The sequence below is a fragment of the Amblyomma mixtum genome, chromosome 3 (genome assembly GCF_055824585.1).
Source record: "Amblyomma mixtum isolate Tamu chromosome 3, ASM5582458v1, whole genome shotgun sequence".
NCBI classification, from domain to species: domain Eukaryota; kingdom Metazoa; phylum Arthropoda; class Arachnida; order Ixodida; family Ixodidae; genus Amblyomma; species Amblyomma mixtum.
Genome location: NC_143014.1, coordinates 43,873,502 through 43,899,977, shown reverse-complemented (window position 1 = coordinate 43,899,977; position 26,476 = coordinate 43,873,502). Strand labels below are relative to the sequence as shown.

Genomic DNA, 26,476 nt, shown 5'->3' with positions numbered 1-26,476 from the left:
TCTTGTTTTGGACCCTTGTTACTTGTAGTCATGTGCCAGGAGAACTGCCATTGGCAAGTGTTCAGGGTTTGCTCTTAGTGGTGTAGGACTAAGTGAAGCTTGCTTGAACAGTGTCAGGTTGAGCAGTTGGTATATATGCATGCTGGAACCGACAGTATGAAGACAACGGGAGAAAACTTTAATGGACACATTGCTGAATTCACAACTAAATTTGATGGAAAAAATGAGTGACACATATACAAAGCTACAGTGCTAGCACAGCTCGAGCATCAAGTGCCTATCTACTGACAAAAACAGAATGAATGGCTTGTTCATAACGTGTCTTCATTTGGACAATCACTGTTTCTTGTGTTCAGCTCCATCTTTGCTCTTGCCTGCAGGTGGGTGGGATTCACAATGTCTATATACCGTCTCAAAATTGCTGCTACTTTACATTTGTCTTCTCATTTGCATCCCACATATTATAGTAACTGAAATTGAGGAAGGTTGTGCCAACATCCAAAACATCCTGAATACATCGTCTTAGCTCTTCCTTTCTCGTGTTTCCTTTTCATAAGCTAGAGCGCATATCATCTTGTCTGTTGAGAAATATCAACGAGCAACATGCGAAAGAAGTAGCAGGAGAACCGTGGGAACACATTATAAGTCTATGGTATGGACACCTGTAAAGTGTTCTGTGGGCTTTGTTAGAATTTTTTTTACAGCAGTTGCATGATTCTTCATGCTGCAAGTTTACTTTTTGTGCATGCAAACTGTGTGAACTCAGGCACTGGATTAATTGCTGCTGTCTTGACAAAGAATATATTTGCTGAGAATTAAGGAGAAATGTGGGGCATATATATGGTCCTAAAGGACAACTCCAGAGCTTTTTTTAACATTTAAGAGTTCATCACATCACATTCCTTCGAGTCCGCTTGCTTCGGTACAAAGACAGTTTTTTTAAAATACCATGTAGAAGTATTTAAAAAGAGCAAAAAACCAGGAAACCGAAACTGGGTTTCGACCAAAAGATAACGTTGGGACTGACCATCCTACGATGTTGTGGATACTGTTTTGAAACCTATCGTGTTAGTGTTGATTGGCTAAGCTGGCGACTGTAAGTGAGAGCTCAGGTCATTATCGGTCTGATATGGCCAAAAGCCAGCTCGAAATTTCGTCTTTCAGCAAACACAGAGTAATTATCAACGGCGGTGCATCCAGTGACATCACACATGCAAGGTTGCCCTTGGGAATCTCCCTGATTCAGGCCACAAAACGAATTCTTTTACTCCAGAATGTTCGCATTTCAAAGGCTGGTATGAGTGAGTTTTGTTGCATCATATTCATGTTTTGGTTGACAAGTGTGCTTCATGCTTGTTTAGATTTGGCCATTGTCAGTAATATTAAGGAATTTTCTTTTTACAATAAAAAAAAAGCTATTGTAAGAGCCCTTTGGTAATGGAAAGGTACTAGGTTAGAAATTTGTGCATGCTGTTAAAAAATGTTATGAGAATTATATTTGTGTATTTAGTTCCAAATGGCACTTTTATTTACTGTGTAATATCATTTATCCAAAATTACACCATGAGGCAAAGTGCACTTGCTGGCTGTGACATTAAATATGGTCACAATTGGCTAAACGTCCAAAAATTCAGGACAAAGTTCCACAGATCTGTAACATGCATTTGTGTGTATAGACCAGGTGAAATATGGGTTGTTTAATTGCATTTACCTTGAAACTTAGTTAATTGTGCTGCTGAAGTTTGTCATAAAGTATGTTGCAGTTCAGTCATAAGTGCTAACATTCTGTGGCGCAGTGTGTGTGGGGTACTTCATTTGAAGTTTTTTTTTTCTTTCCTCGGTCACTAAATTGGTTTTCACTTCGATTGAAGCAGATTTCTTTGAAATTGGATGCTGGCTGGTGGAAAGTTTGGCTTTTTTACCATGTATTTAATTAGGGTGCTTCAACTAAAGCCTTGAATTGTTTCAAATTCAGCGCTGAAGCACGCTTGTCTGGCCCTGTTAATATGTGCATTAGAAAGACACACAAAGTGGCTCAGTGTGTTGCATTTTTTTTATAGAGTTTACCTTTCATTATTAATATAGTAGGCAGGAGGATGTCGAATCATTCCAGTTTTGGGTCTTCCTCATGGTTCAGTGATTAGAGCAAGTGCTTGATGTGGTTGCTTCACCATTTTGTATATTGTTCCATGAGGAGTAAGGTGATGCTGGCAGTTGAGCATGATATAAGGTTGGCCCATTCACACTTGCAAGGTGAGCTTGCAGAATCACCAGTGAGTTTAAAAAATGAGACCTGCCTGGGAGCCGAGAACACTGTTGTGACATTCAGTTTTGGTAAACAATTTTTTAAATGATTGCATGGTGTTGAGACAGATAACACAAAGACAGGGAGCACATTCTTGTCAATGTTGTTTGTGCTAGTAATTCATGTTACTGACCATGATGTGCAAATGTCCTCGGATTGTTATAGTGCGAGCAAATACTAAGCTGGCAGACATACGTAGTGTGCAGCTGCGTGTGAAGGTGCTTGGAGGTGAAGGTTGTCAAGAGGGACCTTTGAAACCCTCAAGTAGAAAGCAGCTTAGAAACAAAGTAGTGTAGTCGTTTTAGTGCTCAAGGACTAAAATCGCCCAGCCTCGGATTTCACTTGTGTGGAAAGAGCAATGTGGGCCTCGCAAGCCCCGCCACTGGCAGCACCTGCCATCGCAGGGCATTGGTGCATTACTTAACTCCTGCACCACTTCCCAGTGACATTTCTGCATATATGGGCATTAACCCATCAACACTGTCTTGTCAAACCCTTAAGGCAAAGCTCAAGTCCAATTTGCCTATCTGTGTGAAGCCTGCTTGACCTTGAGAGCCGAGCCTCGAATCGGAACTGAAGTCGGAACTGTAGTGCTAGTGCACCTAATTCGCATTTGGCCTAACCACACCAAATCGTCTGCAATATTTTGTCTGGTATTTATTTCCTCTGTTCTTGCAGTTAAAATCTCTAGGTACTGAACAGTGAAGCTGTCGGCTCCAAAGGGGGAGTAATTTCTTCGGCTCAGGCAGTATAAAAGTTGGTTTGGTTCAGTTTCGAAACTGACCATCTTACAGTGAGTGGTGCGAAAGCTTAGTGGCTGTTCGGTCTTTGAGTCGTGTCATGTAGCTACATTTCAGTAGCTTCTCTTTGCTGGAGAGGCATATGTGGTATGGTGTCAGCTGCCTAAACCTTTTGGTTCCATAGTGGTAAAAAAATTAGTCCATTAGATGTCCCCATGCAGCTGTAGTGGTCAACTTTTGTTGACTTTTTTTTCCCCTCTAATCTTGACACAGATTTGAGCCAGGCAGAGGGCTGGGGCATATGTGTTGGTATTCTGGCTGTCCCAAAACATGCCCTCAGCTCTTGACGAGGGGTGGTGTTGGCTGTAGGGTGTACTGATCTAGCATGCGTCTTTTAGATTGGATGGGGGCCTCTTGTGTTTGTGCCTGTCTGTATGGGGTTGCCTCCACCCTACCAAACTCTGCATGTTATGGGTCTTTGAGAAGGTGAGTGCTGATGTACAAGTGGCAGTTATTGGGGAGCAGGTTAGCCTATTCCGAGTCGTACTGCCAGGAGCATTTGCTATCTTGAATGTGTGTTTGTGAGGGCTTGTGTGTTAGGTTCCTGTATGATTGGGTGAGTGTTGCTTGCAGAGGATTAGGTGAATGCATGTTTGGTGCCACTTTTGTGTGGCTAATTTAAGGCATCATGCTTTGTGGTTAATACTATGGGCAAGGTCTCCAACTTGTTTGTGCATGACTTGGTGGGGGGGGTTCTGTCTGCATCATTTGTGCTCTCCATGTGCATTGATTTTGCGGCTCCCTTGTCAATGAGGCTAGCGTCTTGAGTAGAGGTTGCACGTGTTCATCTTGGTCTGTATGCATTTTTACCGCAAACAGTCTGAATTCAAAAGTTTAGCCCCTTGGAATTCAAAAGTTTAGCCCCTTGGACTTTATATTGAGTGATGGGATTGGAAGAGGTTGCTTTCAAATGAGGGTATGGAATATCTTCTTTCTCATGAGTACATCCTTTTTCGATGTAGTCCCCATTCTCAGCATTGCACTTCCACCAGCGATGCAGTAGTCTCTGCCTCCCGTTGTATGAGGGCAGCTGTTTTCCTTCACCAGCCTTAAATCCTGAACCATTCCCCTCCCCCCGACTTCAGGCTCTTTCTCAAGCCGAAGGAATACTTCCTTGCGTCTGACGAAGAGGTCACCAATACAATGTGCCATTGGTGTCATCCACAGCCACTCTCATTCTGTGACAGCATGCAGAGACAAGTGCAATAGCAGTGGAAGTGCATTGCCACTGGTGGGGCTGCACTAAAAAGGGATGTGCTCCTGGGAAGACGCCATTCCCGACCTTTTATTGAACATAACCTTTTCCATTTAGTTTCAACTCTCAATAAAAAGCTTAGGCAAAAGTTATTGAACATCATTGTATGCCTTTACAATATTGGAAGATTGGAAAATTTTTGCAACTCCCTTCTGTTAAGTTTCAGGGGGCATCGTCAATTGGGAGCCATCCAAGCTTGTTTTTCTGTGTTCTTGTTAAGGTAAGGGTGCTTGTGATTTGCACACTGACAGGAGTGTGAGAGAAGTGCATCACAGAACATGATGGGAGAGTGAAGGTACTGGCTTGTCTCAGTGTGGATAGCATCTGAAGGTTGCAATTTGGTGTTTTCACAGTCTTCAAATGTTGCATTACTAGACAATGAAAAGTGTAAATAGCTTGCACTGAAGGGAGGTTTTCTTTTTATGAAATGTTTGTGAGCAACTCACAAGCATTGTTCTGTGCTGTTGCACATTTGTGAATGGAGTACCGGAAGCTAAAGGCTGTGGTATTAGGCTTTGCACTCCTGTTTGCATGTGAAGTAAGCTTGACATATTTTGATGTCGGAATTGTCTAGGCACATTTTTTTTTTCACTTGAATGCTTTTAAAAGGACACTAAGGGCAAACTGAAGTTTGCCTACATCAGTTGATTACTACATTCCAGTGAAAATGAGGCTATTTTCACTGAATGAAGCTTTTATGAACTAGAAAAAATGAAAAAGTAGAATACAGGTAATGCCGCTGTAGGCAGACTGGATAAGTATTTCTTTTGCTTGTGGATCTGAGAATATAGCATACTGCCATTAACTTCCAGCCAGTGATCATGGAGTCCATAATTCTAACTGTAATCGTTGCAAGTTTGAAAAGAGTGTCAAGGAAAAATAGTTCTATCTCAACTCCGAAATTGTTAGCAATAAGTCTGTCTTGCTCCCAAACAAACGTTAACTGAGCCGTAACAAGGCACAGTTGAATTTTACTATGAACAGAAATTGGGTGGTGTTGCCCACTGTGTCCTTCTAACTGCATTCTGCTGTGCTTATGTGCCAAGATAATTATACCTTGTTGCAAATGTGCCAGCACAACTGTGAAATTAAATGTTGCACAATTTGTTAATGTGCTGAACACTATACACACCTTCAAAAAATAAAAAATCTGCTGGGATTAAACTTGTTTGGCTAAGGTGTTGGAACATAGCAAACAAGAATATTCAGACTTCATTTGTGTGCCCAGCAACTAATCTACTCTCAAGGGGCATAGCATTAACTGGTCCATGGATGTACTTTTGACTCATCCAACATAATTACTGAAATTTTAGTTCTTTGAAAGGGCTAGCAAGTGATTCAAATCTTATAACTCACTGTGTGTATGGAGGTTGCAGATACTGACTGCTGTTAACCTTTTTCTACCTCTTGCATAATGGTCAGTTTCATCAGCTTGATGGACAGTTCGTTTGTGTTGTAAACATCTTTTTTTTTTTTTAAATGTTGCTTGCTAAGAAATTGTGCTTGCTCCAAGCATTGCAGTTGGTGCACAGAATCCTCCAAGTAAGAAGTTGGGGAGCGTACTTCCAAGTCTTGTTCAGAGAAGTTATTTCAAGTCTCAGGGAAGCATTTGTTATTGATAAAAACTGTGCTATTAGCCCAGCACTGAAAAGGTGGACACATCAGTGGCTGTGCACCAAATTTTGTCTTGTTTACTGCCCATTTCATGTTCCATTCCTTGCAGGTCACGCCAGCTTTGGAGTGAAAGGCAGGTAGCTTTTGAGTGCATATGTCGGCTAGGCGGTTGAAATGGCTGGGCGGTGGTGCTAGCGGGTTGTGCCTGGGAGTTGTTCAGCAGCAGCCTCTGGTGGGTTGGTGTGTGTGCAGGCCAGAGCCTTCGGGTGAGAGCGCCAGCTGGTCAGTGGTGTCACCCCTGTCATGGACAAGAAAAAGCCCCTGAAGCGGCCGCGCATGGACAACCCGCCGCTGGGTGCACGGGGCCCCGTGGCCAATGGGCCGCTGCATGCGCGGCCCCTTGTGGCGTTGCTTGATGGCCGTGACTGCTCTGTGGAGATGCCCATTCTCAAGGACGTGGCCACTGTGGCCTTTTGCGATGCCCAGTCGACGCAGGAGATTCATGAGAAGGTGCTCAATGAGGCGGTGGGTGCCCTCATGTGGCACACCATCACCCTCACCAAGGAGGACCTGGAGAAGTTCAAGGCCCTGCGTATCATTGTCCGCATTGGCTCTGGTGTCGACAACATTGACACCAAGGCGGCTGGAGAGTTGGGTAAGCACTGCTGCCACAACTGCTACGAAGCTGGCAGTTGATACTGTCTTGATGCAGGCATTGCTGTGTGCAACGTGCCAGGCTATGGTGTTGAGGAGGTGGCCGACACTACACTCTGCCTGATTCTCAACCTCTACCGGCGCACCTACTGGCTGGCCAACATGGTGCGTGAGGGAAAGAAGTTTCAGGGCCCTGAGCAAGTTCGTGAAGCTGCCCAGGGCTGTGCCCGGATTCGTGGCGACACATTGGGCATTGTGGGCTTGGGTGAGTGAGTGAGAGTGCTCTAGCCCGTCGACTGGTATCTGAAGAAGCTGTGGTGTTGCAGGGCGTGTGGGAACGGCGGTGGCTCTTCGTGCTCGGGTCTTTGGTTTCAACGTCATCTTCTACGACCCCTACCTGCCAGATGGCATCGAGAAATCGCTGGGGCTGAGCCGGGTGTACACGCTGCAGGACCTGTTGTTTCAGAGCGACTGTGTGTCGCTTCACTGCACGCTCAATGAGCACAACCACCACCTGATCAACGAGTACACAATGAAGCAGATGCGGCCCGGAGCATTCCTGGTGAACACCGCCCGGGGAGGACTCGTTGATGAAGCAGCACTGGCTGCTGCCCTGAAGGACGGCCGCATTAGGGCAGCAGCATTGGATGTGCACGAAAATGAGCCGTACAATACCCTTGCAGGTGAGTTGCAGCCAGGCTGCTTTTTTCTTGCCTTGCATGCAGCATTTCAGTCAGCTGCATTCTGAGCTTGATTCGCTAGTGGTAGTGGTGTGTGGTATTTTTAGCTTGTTGCTTCACTACTGTCGATTTGTATGGAATTTATACAGAGTTGTGGTTAGAAGCCAGTCTTGTCGCTACGTGTACGTAGAGAAATCGCTGCATTGACTATACGCATGAGTGTGCTAACGTAACAAAAGTATTGCTGTACAGTCTCTAAAGTGTTGAGCAGTTCAGCTTTCCCTGTGTTACAATCGTTGAATTATACAGTATAACCTCATTACGACTTGATCTTGTTTCAACAGATATTCAGATGTAATATATCATATACTCGCGTAATTTGCACTCCCCTAATTTATTGTGTGGGTTTATAAAAAACTCATATTTTATGCTTCCTGCTACGCCAGACTACCAGCATGCATGCGGGTGCATTGGTGCATGAGCAAGTGGCGTTGACGCCATGTAGTCCAAATACCTTGCATTTCTAACACCACATCTGCAACCGAAACCTTTAATTTGAAACTCAACGTTTCAAATTGAAGACGCTAGCCACTGCCCCCAGTCACCCCTAAAGGATAGAGCCAGCTCCGAACCGTTGTGTTGGAAATGAAAATTTTGGTTGGACATCTGTTAGAATTTGTCTTTTAAAACCCAACCAGACAGGAAAATATATCGTCCAACTATCGCTGGGAGGACAGATTTTACCAGAAGTTAGGGGGTTTTTCTTTTTTTTTTGCACATGGAGCTTCGCAGCTGGGCAGGAGTGTGGGGCATAGTTTGAAACATCCAAAAGCTTGCTTGTGTTTGGAGCCTGCTGCTGTCCACTGGCAGGCCAAAATTGCCTTTGGTCCAGCAAATAGCGCAAATTGGACGGCTTCTTGATGCTTTTTCAAAAACAAAAGTGACATGTGTTGTATGCTGCAGGCTTTACCTTGGCTCGGCTCAAATTTCTCTGCTGGTAGAGGCTCTAATGTATTGAAGGCTGTTTGTCATACAGCTTAGCTCAAGTTTCTTAGCTTCTTACAAAGGTGTTTAAGAATATATAAACCATTGATGTGGTTATGTGTGGCTTGTAGATCACTGTTTACAACAGACCCATTTGGGGTTAAAATTTTCTCTGTTGTAACAATATTTGGATTCTACAGGCTTCATGAGACCAAAATCTTGGTCTCTGTTACCTTAAGCTTTAACGAGGTTATACTGTGTTTGTGGCCATTTAATTTTTTTTTTTTTTACTTGCTTGCAGAGTACAGTTAAGGGGGAAACAGTGGAGAGGAATGTTCGGCATAAAGAGTATTCGTTAATGCTTTCAAGGTGCATTGCTTGCTTGTGGTGTCTTCGACTGGTAGTTTGTGAGCGCTGTAAAGCTCCATGAAAAGAGAACTCGCATTCGGCTGGTTCTTTGTGGGCGTGATTCTCCAGCGTGGAGTGCTTTCATGCGCTTTGAAGTATAGGTTTTATCAGCCAGGTGCTATTGGTCACATGGGTTCTTCTCGATTCCATTATGGATGCCGGTGATGCATAATAGCGTGGCCACCCTGTTGTGGGCAGCAAAGTGGTTGTGGGACAGTGTTTGAGGTTCTTTTCCATGAGTTCTGCTCAAGTTCTTACGTTCTGCTGGAAACGCAAAAGCAGTGTGTCTGAGCCTTTATTTTTGGCAATACTCTGTGCGGCTCCACATTGCAGGCGTTCATTATTCACAGTGCATACAGTGCAGAAAATCTCCATGTGCATGGTGAAAGTGGCTTTTTGTGGCTCATGGTTGCAATCGATGCCAGACCTCTCGTCAAGCTTGAATGCCAAGTCAGGTTGTGGTGTCGATCAAATACCTCTATGTCAATGAGTGCTGTGAGAGTAGGATATGGATGTGTTTTGACGAAAAGGTATGGTGTGGAGTAAATAAAACGAGCTGAATATTGCTATGAATTCATAACACTGTCGGGTGATACTACCCTCATAATACTGCCATCATGTAGGTGCTCTGAGTGCACCTTGCTTATTTGGCTTGGCAGTGCCATCTCCAATGCGGATTCAGTTTGCACCCAGCCTGCACGATGTGAAGTTATGGAATGCTATTTATACTTGCATTCCTCTTGCCGTGATGGATAAGTTGGCATCTAAGGACATTGAGCATTAACTAGAAGAGAATGTGTTGCAAGTTTCTCGTTATACAGCAGCCTCCTGGTAAGGCGAAGCCTGTTGAGTTCAAGTAGGTTGAGTTGAAGTTAAGTTCATGTTTTTATGTCTACTAGCTAGCCAAATTTTCTGCTATGCAGCCGCCGCTGTGGCTTAGTTGTTATGGTGCTCGCCTGCTGACCCGAAAGACTCGATCCTGGCCGTGGCGGTAGAATTTTGATGGAGGCGAAATTCTAGAGTCATTTGTACTGTGCGATGTCAGTGCAGGTTAAAAAAACCCCAGGTGGTCTAAATTTTTGGAGCCCGTCACTACGGTGTCCCTCATAGCTTTGAGCCGCTTTGTGACGTTAAACCCCAGAAACCAAGTTTTCTATTTTTATTTGTGTTCAGTATCTCTTTTTTCTGGTTAAACGTACGGGAAACTGCATATTTGAATGAGTTTGAATGTGCAGTGGTAAATTTTTAGTGGTGTTGCATGCGAAATTTAATGGTGCACATTCTGTGGTTGGATTGAAATGCAGCGTGACAGTTGTGTTGGGGAAATTGTGTAGAGGTCATATTGCGACCTCAATCTCTACAGTAACTGGTTCCTGGAAGTGTACAAAGGTGAACTGAAAAAGCAGAAGTGGTTTAACGTCAGTTGTGAGGCAAACAAGAACAGTAATTTGCGCTCTCAGTGCCACTTGGCGGAGTCGTTTATTTTCACATATCAAAATGGCTCTTGGGTACCAGATGTCACCGCAGTTATGCTTGCGCTTAGTGGCCACACAGTTGTTCGTTTTCAATTACAGTTTTATATTGTTGGGAAATGTGATGATTTTTGTTTGGATTGTGCTTTTAGTTCGAAAAAGCAGTTTGTGCAGCTCAAGAAAGTCCATTTTATTTGATTTACTTCCTTTTTATCCATTGTTTTCTGAATGTGGAAGATTCTTTCCAAAAGTGATGTGCAAATAGCATTTTATATTTTAGGTGGCAAAGCTTTGATGCAGTGAATGCGTGGTTGGCAAAGAACATAAGCATTCTTGGGTGGAGAAATTGTACTATTTTTGTTTGTGTTTTCATGTTTCAGTGTTTTAGTGTGGTTTACTGACACTAAATGCCTGGGCCATATTCAGTTCAAGCATACGGCTAAGCGGCCGTGCATTGGAATTTCGCTTTGTCTAATGCCGCGACTGTCACATTGTCTTGGAAGAAGAAACTGCATTGAGCCTGCTTTTTTTTTCTGGCCATTCCGGCAGTTCAAATTTTGTTCAAGATTGTAGCCATTTCTTACTGCCTTAGTTTGCGCAAGACTTTGTAATTCAAACAAAAAAATTATGGGGCACCTAAGCAGTTCTTATGTGTAAATGTGAGCATTTATACTTGTCGCCGCCGTGGTGGCGCAGTGGTTATGGCGCTCGGCTGCTGGCCCAAAAGACGTGGGTTCGATCCCGGCCGCGGTGGTTGAATTTCTTTGGAGGAGAAATTCTAGAGGCCCGTGTACTGTGCGATGTCAGTGCACGTGAAAGAACCCCAGGTGGTCGAAATTTCCGGAGCCCTCCACTATGGCATCCCTCATAGCTTGAGTCGCTTTGGGACGTTAAACCCTGTAAACCAAACCATTTATACTTTTCGTTGAGTTGTTGGAGGCTTAGGTCCTGAATGTTGTTTTGCTGCTGCAGCTTGCTTCATTCATTTTTCTGTGTTCCGATGGTCTCATACTTCCATCGGCAGTGAACTGCCGCCTCCAGCCACGCTTTCCTCTCTCGCCTAAGGGCCCGTTCACAGAAATCCGGCGAGTAAAGCGAATTCGGCTGCTTTTGACGCCAACCAGGGCGGAAAGCGGCACAGTGAGGGTGATCGTTCGGGGCTGATTTCCGCCGTCTGAAAAATTTCACTGCAACCAACATGTTGGTGCCCTTCAAAGCAGGACCCCTCGCTTTGGACTGAATTCGTCTTTGCTCCCGTTTTCAGTGTGTTCACTGGCTTAAATGGGGCGCCGGTCTTTCGCTTCTTCTCGCCTCACCTATAAGAAAATGCATGAGTGATAGATTTTATTTTTTATTTAAAGTGACGATTCTGCCGCTACTAGGCTTATGAAGTGCGTCGGTTCATTGGCTGTAACGATTCTGGCCCTGGCAAGCAGATGGCGCCACTCGGTTGGGCTTATTAGGGTGCCGGATACCCGCTCACGACGCTGGCCATCGAGACACCTTAGAGCTTATCGTTGAGTGTCTGTTAGCATATGGTGAACTAAAAGTGGGAATATGCCTCCTTTTAACATACTTAAGCGTGCATACGGTTATGGTACATAGCAAGCGTCGATTTATGCTCTTTTATAACCATATCTGTGTGTGCTGCGAGTGGCGACGTGGTGGTCGGGAAGTGTGTGGAAAAGCAAGAAACAGCAGCTGCGTGGCTGTTCCGCCTTGCCCGGGCATCAACAGATTAGAACAGGTCCTAGCTTTTGAGGCGAGTGAATCCGCTTCGCTAGTCTGATTTTTGGACAAGTTTGAACGTGCCATAATAATCTGGACGCGAGAAATTCAATGTCGGATGATGAAGACTTCATAAGCCGCGTTTACCTAGCGACACTGTGTACATGTACCACATCAACTCTGTAGGACTGTGAATGGGAGGGAGGAGTCCAGCTGCCCCATCTTGAGGGCAGTCTGCTTGGTTATCCAGCTGAGTAGATACTGTATAGCACCACAGGGAGGAGGAGAGGGACCTCCAAACCTGTTTGGATTCACCCTGAAAGTTGACTTCCTTTCTGGGTCTACCCCTGCCTTGTGATGGCCTACTGCTGCTGGTGGGGTGATATCCTTCATAGGCTGCCTTTCTGCATGCCTGGCAGAAATGCGGAGTTTTCGCTCGAGCCAAGTAAGGCCTCATTCTGACAGCCGGCCTCCTCTGCTGTGCGGTGGCGACGGAGGCGAAAATTGCGGCCGCAACGGAGCGGCGTGGTGTTCGAATAGAAAGAGGCGCCGGACACTGGCAAACCAGTTTGCGTGGGCGCTCGCTGCTCCCACGTGACTCTACGTCAGTGCCTTTTTTCTTTCTCCCGCATGATAAAAAAGCGCAGCGGCGCGGACGGCAGCAGGCTCCGAAACAATCTGATGAAAGTCGTCTGTCGTCTCCTTGGCTTTGGTTTGTTTGCCTTTTATCGTAGAGAGAACGACGCGATCTCACGAACTCTGGCAAAAGTTTAGAGCTATACTCCGTCTCACAAGATGTTTGCAGCACTACGGAAGGTAGAGCTCTCTCGTGCAATCAGGATGGCGCACACTACATTAGTGTGTTCCTATGCGCCTGTGGCTTGATCCACCTGATGTCCAGGTGGCTCGATCCATGTGAAAGAAGGCGTACTAGTTGTTAGCTTCTTTCTACCTCTGCCGCCGCGGTGGCTCAGTGGCTATGGTGCTCGGCTGCTGGCCCAAAAGACGCGGGTTCGATCCCGGCCGCGGCGGCTAGAATTTCTAGAGAAATTCTAGAGGCCCGTGTACTGTGCGATGTCCGTGCACGTTAAAGAACCCCAGGTGGTCGAAATTTCCGGAGCCCTTCACTACGGCGTCTCTCATAGCCTTAGTCGCTTTGGGACGTTAAACCCCACAAAACCAAAACCAAATCTTTCTACCTCTAGGAGGTGGCGCTTGATGTTTTTTATTCTTTAATCTGTCTGTTTTTGTACAGGCAGACGCCCGTTCCAGACGCACTGGCCCCACTTTTTCCTTTTTTTTGTCGCCACCTTTTTGTGTCACGTCACACCTTTTTGTGTTCCTCTGCTGTCACGTCACAGTTATTTTCAAAGTTCCTGTCATGTGTATATGAATTTATTTATTCCAGCATGGTCACTACACTATTAAGCTGGGTCGAATGCAGGCCGGGGCAGCCGAATGTCAATGTTGGCGAAATGCAACAAGCGGTCATAATTAATCCGGAGCCGTCCTCTACGGCATGTGCCATATCTCATGGGAGACGCTGCGATAGTACTCCGACTTTCGCATGTATGTTAGCACATTAGTGGGGCTCATCTCATTGTCCTCATCACAACTCCAGCTCTGCTGGTTGTGTCGTCCTCCAGGTTGTCAACAATAGGCGGTCCTTGGTCAACAACATCGTCGATGACATGGTCCAGTTTCCTCATCCCATCTTCCTCACTAATAACATGCTGCACGTAATTCTTCCATTTCTCAGCAGTAATTTAAATGATGCCTTGCCAAACCAGAGGCTCCACGTCTTAGAGCTTAAACCTTTGAACGTCTTGTTTTGACTGGCGATGAAGCCCTTGACATCACTCCAGACAAGCTCTTATCGGGTTCAGTTGGCAGTGGTAGGGTGGCAAGCGCACAACGAGACGGCCAGCAGCTTCGACAATGCAGTCCACACGGAGTGAGTTTTGCCGTCCTCTTGATGAGCGCATTCGTACTTGAACTGGCCCCGTTCTCGACGCGAAGCACTTCAAGAAGCCAACTGTGATGGCCTGCTTGGAAAAACAGCGCACTGTCGGTGTAGGGCACACTGGCGACACCACCGACTCGGCCGGCGCCTTGTTGGAAAATGGCGACGCATCACTACCTCGCAACCAGCCTCCACAGAGCTGTGTTCGTACGGGTTTTGTATGTTAATTTCACCAGTGATTGAAGCAATCTATACCATCTAACTCTACCAGTCCAAACTATGTTTTCAATTTCTGTGCTTATTGTTTGATTAATAGTCCTACACAGCAGCTTTTTTCATGCTCACACCCTCCTCCGTTGCTCGCACCTGTGTGTACAAGTTAGGGTAGACTATTGGTTAGATTCTTTCAGATGTCAAGCAACTACCATGGCTGCGACCAGGAAGCCGTGTAACTCCGATGGGTCAGGAAGCTGCTCCGCCCCCAGTAGCGTGGGGCTGGCGAAAGAGCGCTGGCCTTCCAGCGTGCAACAAGTGACGAGGGGAGAGGGAAAGGTGCAAAGACGATAAAATCAAAATTTTGGCTACAGATTACTCGGCTTCTGCAGAGCGGGTAAAAAAAAATTTCTTGTTGGACACTATTTGTAAAGCTGTGTGCTTTAATATCCCAGGCCTATCGCAACTTTATTAAGAGCCCTTTTCAGAGCCCCTTTAGGAAACAGTGCTGTGGGTGTTGGCCAAGCTTGTGCATATATTTGTTGTGTGGAATGGGTTTTTTATTTTTTAACACGATAGCGACCGTGGAATTATTGTAATGGATTAGGAGCAGTTTCGCCGTGAAAAGAAATTCATTCTTTGCTTTGCTGTGAACTGTGGGGTTGAAACTGGGGGGATGATAAACACGTTCTCCCCGATTAAGCGCGGCTGACTCAGTTCAAAACCGCGCTGACCCACCCCGTGGTCGCGTACGCTACCAAGCGCACGCCGACCACGGCGGGCCTTGCTCTACGGGAACAAAGGAACGACACACTGGCTGACACAAACAAGGCATTTATTGCTATAGCAACAATAACGCCAGCTAGCACCAAAATACACTGAGGAATCGAGGAAGTCCTACTCACCAGCACGGCTACGAGCGAACGTTCACCCCCGGTAGGGCAAAGGGATAAACTCCAAGGCCGAGCGGGACGGGCTCGGCGGGAGCAAGTTCTGACCAAGAGGCGCCCGTCGACGAAGAGCGAAGCTGCGAGCGAAACGTCCGCTTGCTTCCCGATCCCAGGGAGAAGAGAGCCAGCTATCCCCCCCGCGCGCGCAGCAAACGCCATCCGTGGCGCTGGTGTCGCTACGACGCGAGCGCCCTCCCCTGTTAGTTAAAGTAACCAAAACAGAAGAGCGCGTTTCGGAGGAGCTAACAACAGTGGGGTGTGCAATGCGGGAAAGTGAACGCAGGGGACGAAGGCGTCCCCACAGAACATAATTAGAAATTAAAGGTAGGAAGTTTTCCTTTTGTTAAATTTTAAGCTGGCTTTAATGGAGACGTGGGTCTTCGAGTTATTTTTGTTATTTTGGGTGTGGGGTCTTCGAGTTATTTTTGTTATTTTGGGGCCATATGTAATTTTAACTGTAGTCTTATTCAATTTCTTGTGTTGATTTCAAATGTGTTTTCTTTTTCACTGTCATTTATTTTCAAGCTATTACAATTCACATTCCTCTGTTTGCAAAAAAAAAATGGAAAAAAAAATCCCAGAAAGCTACTGTTAACATGTGACTAGGTGGTATATAAATAAGGAGCTATCAGTAGTTCTCTGATTATACCAATATTGGTTATTTTGCAGTGCTGTAAGTCGAGCGTTGATAGGTTTTGTTAAGAGAAGTATACATTATACGAAAAAATGGTAAGCAACAGTGTAGAATCTATTTCCAACATTGCATGCTTTAATCATCTAGCAGCATGCTGCAGCAAAAATTATTGCTCTGCCTGCTTTAGGAACTTCGTTATCCTTTAAAACTTGCAGATAGTAAATTGTTTGAGAAAATAAGTAGAATAGAGATCTGGTATAAATTATGAAAAGGTCATAGGTAGAATATGGGCTGCAGATTTTAAAAACGTTGCTGAAACCTTGATTTCTGTGCAATTTACGGGCCCCAAAGATCCCATTACCCATTTATAAAAAACCTACATAGCTTCTTTCATCAACACTTGCATCTGGGAGCTACACTGAAACTTAGTCCCACCTACCAGTTATAGTTAGTCAAACCCGTTTATAATGCAGTGTGATTCAACGCGTTTTGTTCTGCTATATGGAATAATTAACAAACTTTAGTACCAAATTCGCCGTGTATGAGGTCACAAACAATGGAACGAAAACGCTGACGGAAGAAACGCCATTTCACTTGCCATAATAAGGGAGTAATTACTCATTGACATCCACCTGAGTGCAGCCATACGGCTACAAAGGAAAGCTATACAGCTTTCTCAGAAACTTCGTTCAAACCCGGGACCACCGCTTCACCGGAGCAGTCGCTCTACCAATTGAGCTACCTGGGACGGCAAGCTTATGGTAGGGCGAGAGCGAATTGGTCAATAACTTGAAGTGGGAACTGTGTTGCTCAAATTTTACGGGAATCCCCCAAGGTGGAGTAGATTTGTAATAAGGGAGTAATTACTCATTGACATCCACCTGAGCGCAGCCATATGGCTACAAAGGAAAGCTGTGAATTCGTTACCATGAATTCTACTCCAAAAGTTATTTATTGTCGAGAAATGTTTGCAGTAGGTAGTGATTTTTTTTTTTCCTGAACATGGTTGAGCGCCACCAATAAGAATCGCATTTTTGACACACATCATTCCAACGAACTGCTGTCCGCTTTCCTGTGTCCCTAAACAGTATGGTTGCAGCACATCTGCAGCAGAAACGGCATTGCGAAGTGTCGGGTGAGGGCGATCATCTTCTGTAATGGTCCGGAGGCTCCTCCTCAGGGGTGGCACAAGGCATCAGCACACTGAAATAATATCAGAGTTCAACGGGTTTGTATCACAGCTACGCGGTCGTAAACCATAAAAAAATACTCGGAGGCAACTTCTGTTGGCATAGCGTGGTAACGCCACTGTCATCTTGTGCTGTACGCACCGCACTCACAGCTTCCGTGCCCTCATGAGACAGTCCAGAAGCAGTCCTCTTGGGCCGTTGGTTTCGAGAGTCTCGAATCAAGTTTTGCCAGGTGCAACTAATCATTTTGATCGCGGCCAGTGAATTAATCTTCAGCTCGTCATTAACCCGCAGTTTCACTAAAAGCCGCACAATCATGCGCTTTCAATGGCCTAGGTTGAAAGCACAGATGGTGCCTTGATCAAGTCGCTGTAAAACCTCTGTTGCTTCTGGTGGCAGGAAGCAAAACTCAAGTGTTTTTGATCGAGACACCGCAGCAGTGTCGCGGTGTGCTGACCGGTTATCCAGGAGGAGGCAAGTCTTGCCCCGCTCTTTGCAAGCTCTTCAGAAGGGCTTGCCACTGTTTCGTCCACTGTTTCATCATCATCTGGCAGGATGAGGCGCTGAAAAGCAAGCATGCAGCAACACAGGCGCAGCCCAGAGTACAAGCGACTCGCAAATTCATACAAAGCAAAATATGGAGAACGGCAGCATGCCGCAGCCTACATAAGCTGCCGGGCTGCCTTCTCCCGAAGCCAGCACGAATCTGGAGCTGCCTGCACATGCTTGATGACGTGGTAGGCGGCTGCTGATTAGGAACGCTGCAAGGCGGGGCTGGCCGACTGCGCAGATCCGGATTTCTAAGGGCTGTTCCTGCTCCCACGTTTCACAAGTTTCGCTGAAGCGCGGCTGGGCAGTCGGGTAGTGTGTTTGCACTGAGACTACCCGGAGCTGGCGCAGCAGCGCGTTTGGCGACCGATTGCGGGCGCTCAAGAGTTCGATATATCCAATGTGTAGTTCGTTATAAATGCACCTTACGTGCATAACGCTAGAAGAAACGGAAACCAAACAATGAATATCATTAAGTGCATAGTTTTGTTTCATTTTTGCTGCTGAAAGTACCTTCAAGACAATGCCTCCATTTTAGTCTGGACCAAAAATGAGAACTGAGAAAAAAAATGAGTTAAAAAGATTTGGAGAGCTTGTTTTGTTTTGCCTACCAGTCATGGCTTCCAAAGTTGGGGTTATGCTGTTCTTGTTGCAGCCTCTCTAGATCTTTATTTATCACATCTTTGTTGTGATTTCAAGAACAAACAAATAACTCAGTCTGTGGGCATGTCTGCAAATATCAACCCTGCATTGTAATTATCCACACCATGGAGCTCTGGGTGCCACTGGTGCATAGCTCTAGCCCTGCTGTCCAAGCGAGAGTAGTGCCACTGGTCCGTGGAAACTGTTGGGGCTCAAGGACTCCGAGCCGTCTGATACACCATCCTCCCTACTTTCATTGCTGATAGTCATCATCACTCAATGAACACAAAGAATTGAGTTACTGGGTACTGCATTTTTGAAAAAGGTAAGGAAAGAACAGACGCCACAAGCGCCGACTCGCAACTGAGTGTTTAATTGCAAAACGCAGACTATATACAGTTCAATCTCACATGGTCACGGAATATTCGTATCACCTGAAAATTTGTATCGTCAAAAAAATACTAGAATCTATATTCTGAAGCATGGGAAATGACTGCACACAAAGCTATTTACTGACTGCATTTATTATGGCTGCTTGCTTCCACTCGCTCCTCGCCAATGCGTGCTTGTGACTGGTGGTTGCGGTGTTGGTGGTATGTTATCTGTTATGTATTAGCACAGTAAGAGCTCGTTAATGCAAAAATCCTGATAATTCGAACTGCAGGCGCAGTTCCAGCCCATGCCCAGCCACGGGTCTCGCACCGGTGAAGTCTAACGGGCTCCCGTAGGCACGCCATGTCCCACCTTTTCTTAGCTTCACATAAGTCAGCCAACCGAGCCCGGCTGTGCACCATTCAGGTGCTGATTGACACATCTCGCTAGTCTTTTCTATCTCCCCTCCCCCTTTTTTTCTTGCCGCTTCGGAACTGTTGAAAGTTTTCGTCTGCATGATTCTTTCAGTGCAATGAAACTGCGTGCTCATCACGTACAGTTTGCGTGATGAAGCCTCCCCACAATGCGAGGTGTGCAATGCAGTAGCATTGGAGCTCAACCGCTAAGGATAGCCATTGTCGCACTGGTCTCATCTCTGAAGCAAATACTGCCCAGTCTTTCATCTTATAAATTTACGGTGATGTAAGGAGTTCTAGCTGGTCCCTTGAGGTTCGAAGTAGTGAACTTTTGCTGTACATACGTATTCTACGTTTTATAATTAAACGCCGAGTTGCGAGTGGACGCTTGTGGTGTCTGTTCTTTCCTTGTCCTTCTATGAAAAAAAGCTTTGTAGTTAAACCTGGATGTAATGAACCTCCCTGTAGTGTGTTCCTTGGTATTACAAAGTTTCTAATTTCCCTGCTGCTGCCCCTATAAGAACGTGCACTTGTGACTTCAAAGTAACGAAAGTTTTGCAGCCGTTGACCTTGATATAATGAATACCTCTATCTTGAGGTACTGCTGTGTTAGTTGAAATATGGTTGGAGCGCACGAAAATTTTTTGGCAGGATAACATGAACTTCTGTAGAGGAGTGGTTGGGATTGCAACGAGCGAATGCAGTTGACACATGCCATTCTCCAGCCTGATCGGCGCCTCTCCGTGGTGAATACAGCTATCTCCACAGCTTACACTTTTGCATTGTCCGACCAAGTGGTGCTACAACATTTCGCATTCAGCAGCAGCGCAAAACAGCAGGATGCCGCTAGGAAGGCACAGGATGAGCGGTGTATCAGGATGTTGAAGGAAATTTTAAAATTAATGTATCTTGGCAAATGCAGCTTGTGCTGCTGGGCAAACATCAGCATAGCCTTAAAAAGCTACAGGATCAATTTTTGCTAAGAACAGAAGTTGATATGTAGTTTTGCTCGATGTCCCTTTTAGTAATGACTGAACTCTGCTATGCACGATTTTATTTGGCTTGAACAGTGTATCGTTTTAAGCAGCATTTGAAGGGCCTTGACCAGGTTTGAGCTTTTTAAATAGACGAGTACAGTTTATATTGGGCAGTTTCTTAGCAAGATGGGCAAAGTTCAAAGCAAGCTCATGCTCCCACTCACCATAGCCAACCTGTCCTTCATTTCTGGTGATGGCAAAGGTGCACCTATGCTACATAGCTGCATGAAAAAAAGTGTAGCTCTGCCCACCTACACAAAAGCGTGGTTTACATGTAGCACGAAAACTACTTTCTACACTTCTTTTTTCCCTCCGCACATATAGGCTAGGAGATGAAATAAGGCAGGCATTTTGAACACGTGGTTTTTCTGGTGGCATGTAGCCTATTCAACTGGAGGTGCAAATTTCAGACTGCTGAACGGTGTGTCATTTTTAGATGAGCCGCATTCGGTTGTTGTTATCATTTGCGTTAGGTAGCCTCGATAAAATGAGTAGCTCTCGCTTTATATCAGGGTTAAATGGAACTTGAGCAGGATACTTATAATGCAGAAATGAGATTGCTGTGCCAGTTGCTTTAGAAGGCTGACCATGCTACATGCTAGTACATAATGATAATTTTACAAGTAGTCTGCACCAAACTTGCGCCAAAAAGAAAGGAAAATGGCTCACAGGTGCAGCTGTAGTGCAATAAACTTAAGAGAACTTCTTGCTGGGCTACTTGGTAATTCGTTTTAAAAGTAAAGGCGCCAAAAAACCACACACACACACACAAGGCAAGAGAACGGGACAGAGTGCCACTCACAACTAGTTTATTTTTCACACCACAGATACATATATACACAACGCCAGCGCCTGCGCAAAGAACAAAATTACGCATCAATGCGATAACGACTGCTCAAAAAACTTTCCGCCTGATAGAGAGATATGGAAGTTTCGCTAACATATAGGACAGACAGGGCGCTGCGTGAATGAGCGAATCAGGGAACATGAACGAAACGTAGAACAAAATAAAGAGGGCCCAAATTTGCCGAAACATATAAGATCTTGCCCTTCACGCTCTTGTGAGCCATGCTTTTCATCCGTGCGGATTCTTGCCAGAAGCAGCAACATTAAAGCCCGAGAACTGATTGAAGCGTTTTATATCTGTAAAAAAGGCAGTGCGTGTGTTAGCGAAACTTCCGTATCTCTCTATCAGGCGAAAAGTTTTTTGAGCAGTCGTTATCGCATTGATGCGTAATTTTGTTCTTTGCGCAGGCGCTGGCGTTGTGTATATATGTATCTGTGGTGTGAAAAATAAACTAGTTGTGAGTGGCGCTCTGTCCCGTTCTCTTGTCTTGTGTGTGTGTGTGGTTTTTTGGCGCCTTTACTTTTAAAATAAAGTGCAATAAACATCAGTCTCATGTGCCTACTCGGCAGCGCAGCCGGTAATATAATGTTGCCAACATGGTAACTAGTGTTAAAAAGGCAGGGACACAAAGATGTCACGGGACACACGCTAGACTTACTGAAATTTTGTTGCGGGAAGGGAATATTTATGCACTCGTTTTTCCTTCTTGCTCAGCTGGTGCCATGGTAATGTACCGTGGTAATGCCATGGTAAGTCGTGGTAATGTATGACGAGAACACCAAAAGCACAGCTCAAGGTGAATTACGGGGTCAAAGTTACACACAAACATGAATAAACTTGATAAAAGCAGAATTAACAAAAAAAAGTTAACAGTAAGGAACTTGAAGCATGAAGGAAGGCGGGAACATCTCAAATTCGAGAAGTAGAAAAGATAAGTTGGAACCGCGATGGAGCTGAAAAGCCATAAAATTATGATGCGATAGTAGGCTACAGAGGTGCGTTTGAAAAATACACGGAAAAGCTAAAGGAAATGAAAATTGTTCGTAACTAGAGGTGGTCTCTGTGAAAGATACCTACTCACATAACTAAGACATGGAATAAGAAAATGACAAGGTAAAAAACTGGCAGCAACAGGCAAATACACTATTCAAACAGTCAATATGCGTAAAAAAATTAAAAGTGCAATTCAAAGAAGGCACAACTAAAGGTGCACAGGATCAAAGGCCACCCCATCAGCATCACTTGGTCAACTCAGTTTTAGTCATCCTGCTCTAGCTATTCCGTAGCTAACATGGTTTGCCATTCGAAAATCATAATATGATTTGTTCACAACATAATCGTGCTGTAAAGTTGGCTGCGTTGTGGGCAGAGCACCTCTAGAAACAGTGTGGAGCAACCCAAAATTGCTTATCAATCTGCTCCAGAGTGTGTGGATGTCAAAAAGAACCCGAGTAAGTTTGGTTGGCGGCTGCCGGGTTGGTTCTGTTCTCTCGACTGCGTGCTTGTGCACTCACACACATACTCGGGTTGTCTTTTTACTTGTCTATCTGCCTTACTGTGCCCCCTGCTGCCACCTTACTCCCGCGTTCCTAACCTCATCCACCCACTGTTTTAAATGCTAGCTCAAAGACACTTGTCAGTCTTTACCTTCAGCCTACATAGACTTGAATCATTGAATAGCTCGGCATTCTCAAAAAGTGGTGTAGTTGCCCTTTAATGTTAAGATAACATTGTGTACTGCAATAATGTTAACCTAAATATGGAACATACTTGTTGTGCTTGGAATATTTTATTGCATGCAGCTACATGTTAACATTCTTAAAAATATATATTGAAACGGCATGTAGGATAGGCTTACTTCAATCCTCATTCGAAAACGGCGTAGACAAGACAAGGACAGCGGTAAGAAACATACAACAGGAGCGCTGATGTTGAGTACCTACCAACTCGCCCAAGCTTCTACTTTGGCTTACTTATAGCGCATGATATAATCTATGGCCCTGGGCCAGTGGTGGGAATGTTGTGGCTATTGCACCAACTTGCGCAATTGCAATAAACCTACATGCAGCTAAAAATTTGGTTTTTGATGAAATTGCATCAAAATACTATTCCAACAACCAAGAGCCATGATGAATGCGAAGAAGAAAAGAATGTACGACTAAACAGATGACTGACCGAATCAAACCCTGTTCCGTTTCGTTTTCTAGCCCTTTGCCGTCTACTTTTTTAGTACATGTTGCACGGCTTTGCCACCACTGTGCTTTATGAACACAACAAATGCACATGCAAAAAAGAATGATTTAAGAGGCTCTAGCAGTGCCAAATTTGACCTCTGCTGGATTTATCAGGCTGCTGCTCAGCACAGTCATGTCCGGTACGTTCAGTGCAAGACGAGACTCTAGAATGGTTTCGGACACACTCCAACTGATACCTAGCTCGTTTCCACGGACCTGATTTTCGCTTGCGGTATCAGCGCCATCAACATCGGGGAGTTTCCGGTTTGTTTGTATAGTAAAACAATTTTATTTCGAAATTTCAGTGTAAAAAAAAGTTAGTATAAATATGGGTTAAAACTAAATTGAGCCACTTCCAATAGACTTCTTCAGGCACTGCAGCGCTACCAGTGGGCGCGAAACGGCTTATGGGAACTGATTGTACGTGCCGGCAGCTGCCCTTTGGTTGTGACCTGCCAAGCTGAGCCCAGCTATGGTCCCTGCAAATAACCTGGCTAAGAATAAGAACGAGCCGACGACCGACTTGTTTGTAGTTAAGAATGTCTCCAAGATAGTTTCTCGGGAAGGCTCCCCCATAGCCAGCGTCACACACTGCCACTGCACAACGGTGGCTGCGTGAGCGGTCTTTGGCTCAGAACTTCATTCTCAGGCCAGAAAAGGCCAAAATGCCATGTTATCAAAAAGACTGCCTGTTATATTCGAGGCACGACAAAGCCTGCCTACGCAAGTGCGAAGCTCTGTGCAGCGGCACCGCTCTCAGCTACGCTGGTTGACGAACTGCGCTGCACACTGGCTGCCGTGGGCATCGCTAGGTTTAGCCTGTTTCACATCAGTACCGGTCAACACTGTTATTAAGGTTCTACTCTTGTCCCTGCTTTACTGTGCATCCCATCTTATACTAAAATAAAGATCTGGTCGATTTAGCAGCAGTGAAGCTGCTAGAGGACATTTGCTTGTATCGGTGTTACCACTTCTACCAGGAAATGAATATTGGTCAGCGAATGTCAGAAACTATTTATTATTGACATTTCTCTAGCTCAGGGTTCATTATTTTTGTGAACAACATACTTTAGCGCGTTTTTCTGTCGCTGATGGCCGAGGTGCAGGCTGCTTCCATTTCGATACCTCAGTCGCAATACGATTTTCACGGCCTAAAAACGCTTGGTTGCAAACATTAGTTCCCCTGCCTAAGGCACAGCGAAAAGCTTGCCTCGAAGGCTCGTTCGTACCTTGTACTGTTTTCCCAAGCTGCACTCCGCGCTCACAAGGTGTCCTGGAATAGCCTGAAAGGGGTCTATTATGGGTGGCATTTTTCCGTGGGTCGGCATTCAGTGACCAGATCACATGTGCAGGTGTGATCTCGAGCCTGTCGTTGCTCGACATCTTCCATAACATTAGCTTGAATTGTGTAGCAGTCCAGTGGAATCTGAACAGTCTCTCCTTATCAGAAGCACTTTATGAGAAAGCAGTGAAGCGCGCCAAAAGGACTGGGCAGCGCTGAAATCATCAGCGGAGGAAAGTAGTAGTGCTCCTTAAGACGGGGACTGAGCATGTGTGGCAATACACTTTGCCGGAAGGGATGAGGCCATGTTGAAACCTCTGCTATGCTGTCAAATAGTTCGCTTTCGCTTTATTTTGTTTTTTTTAGGTTTCCGGGAATAAATAGTTTCATTTGCAGATAATATAGCCGCAACATAAGCCCGCAGAAATAAAAATACGCGCGGACTATTTGCTACTACAGATTACTACGTATTACTCCGCCGATAGCAGAGTGCAAGCCGCCACGGGACTGGGTGAAAGGCAATCCACGCGTTGGTCGACTCCGCCCACCGTACGGGGAGAATTAAAATAAACAAAGGCAGGAGCCAGACGTTAATTCGATTTAGTTAGGGAAATCGGCCACACAGGGCAATAAATTGAAGTTTCTAAGAATGCTCGGAACGTGTAGATTGAGTTCCCGCGGCAAAAAGACGAGTTCAGATTCCTTTTTACTGCACCTTTAATTGAAACACCCTCTCTATTTACATTTTTATGGTATTTCGGTGTTGGGTTCCTTTCACAAAACGCAAGGAAGTTGCTCCAATATTTATTTTAGTTTTGTCCAAGATGCTCTAGGCCATCAGAGGGCCTTTGTAAGGCATTATAATGGAGGTTGAGATTTCACGTTTGACAAATGCAACAGGCGTCAAAAGGAAGCGGGAATGCAAGCACTACGGTCAGTACAAAAAAAGAAGATACAGAAAAGCACAACGAAATGCAGCAGGTCTTTTTTTCTGCATTTCAGGCACTAATGATAAAACTTACACCAATAGAATTTTGCGACTTAACCTTTTGGTTTGGCTGCCGCGATGGCTCAGTGGTTGCGTCGCTAGGCTGCTGAACCGAAAGATGCGGGTTCGATCTCGGCCGCGGCGGTCGAATTTCGATGGAGACAAATGTCTAAAGGCCTGCGTACTCTGCGATGTTTTTCTTTTTTAAAGGTACGTACAAAGTGCGGGGCCTAAAATTTTTAACTTCGAAACTAGGCTTTGTTAAATACGTAGTCAAGGGATCAGGCTGTTATAAAATGCTGCGAATGTGCTATTTACACAAATTGTGTGCATGGCCATTCAGTGCATTAGCAGTATCAGTCAAGTATTTATTTTGCAGCACTGGGGCTTAGCCTCGTTCCCCTCTGTTTTGCAGGTGCTGACTGTATGCTGTATTGCTGTATTATCCTACGCATGCATATTTATCTGCTGATGCCATTGTGGTGGTTCGCCGCGCCCGTCAAAGGCAGCACCAATGGTCCCGTTAGTTACGACACCTTTATACGTCGCTGCACCTCAACACACAAACCGTAAACAGGTGTGCACACAGGCAGGCGGTGGTCTTAGGGAACACGGCCATGCATGGCTCCAATCTATCCGACAGCGTTCTAGCCAATGGCCTAATGCCTGCGCGCCCACAAATGTCCCGTGACACTCGCGGTTTGGAGTGGGTCCCGAGGACACGGTGGAGTCGCTGGCCCGGAGCGTTGTTTTGCCAGGCGACACAGGTCGGTAGTTGCCCAAGCGAAGCGGTGGCCGCGACGGCGGCGAACCGGAGTTGTCACGTCGTTGCAGCTCGCCAAGACTGGCACTGGTGAGATGGCGGCCCGAAGCCGTCACATTACTGCGGCACAGCTCACACACTCGCACGGGTCTCCCACAGCCGACCCAGCCACAACTGCGGCATTCGAGCACTGCCACGTCCCCCTACACTCCACGTGCACTCCACACCGTCGTCGTCGTCGTCTTCGCCGCACCGGCCACTGCAGCAGCGCCACGACCACTTCCACATTATATAGTTGAAATAGATGACACACTGAATCTCGCAAAGTAGCTCTTCTGTCTGCCATCATCATTGGGTGTCAGCCTGCCTGTACATCCTCCTCTCCATCTTTTACCTGCTGATGAGAGATAAAGCCTGGCAACACAGTTAGAGCTGCTGCGTGCACATCCATGTGTATCAGAGAGACAGTGCTTGGTTACCTTTGGTGGTGTGATGC

At 45.6% G+C, this 26,476-nt stretch overlaps 1 protein-coding gene across 4 annotated transcripts in view; it reads left to right on the top strand.

Moving 5' to 3' along the window:
• Nucleotides 1-26,476, top strand: part of CtBP (C-terminal binding protein) — a 45,586-nt gene that overhangs the window by 4,985 nt on the left and 14,125 nt on the right. For all 4 annotated transcript variants that reach the window (XM_089578961.1, XM_089578960.1, XM_089578959.1 and 1 more), the window contains 3 exons: nucleotides 6,227-6,629; nucleotides 6,687-6,893; nucleotides 6,955-7,311. In XM_089578961.1, the coding sequence (XP_089435087.1) occupies nucleotides 6,278-6,629; nucleotides 6,687-6,893; nucleotides 6,955-7,311 (916 nt within the window). In that variant the 5' untranslated portion in view covers nucleotides 6,227-6,277. The remainder of the gene's footprint in view (nucleotides 1-6,226; nucleotides 6,630-6,686; nucleotides 6,894-6,954; nucleotides 7,312-26,476) is intronic.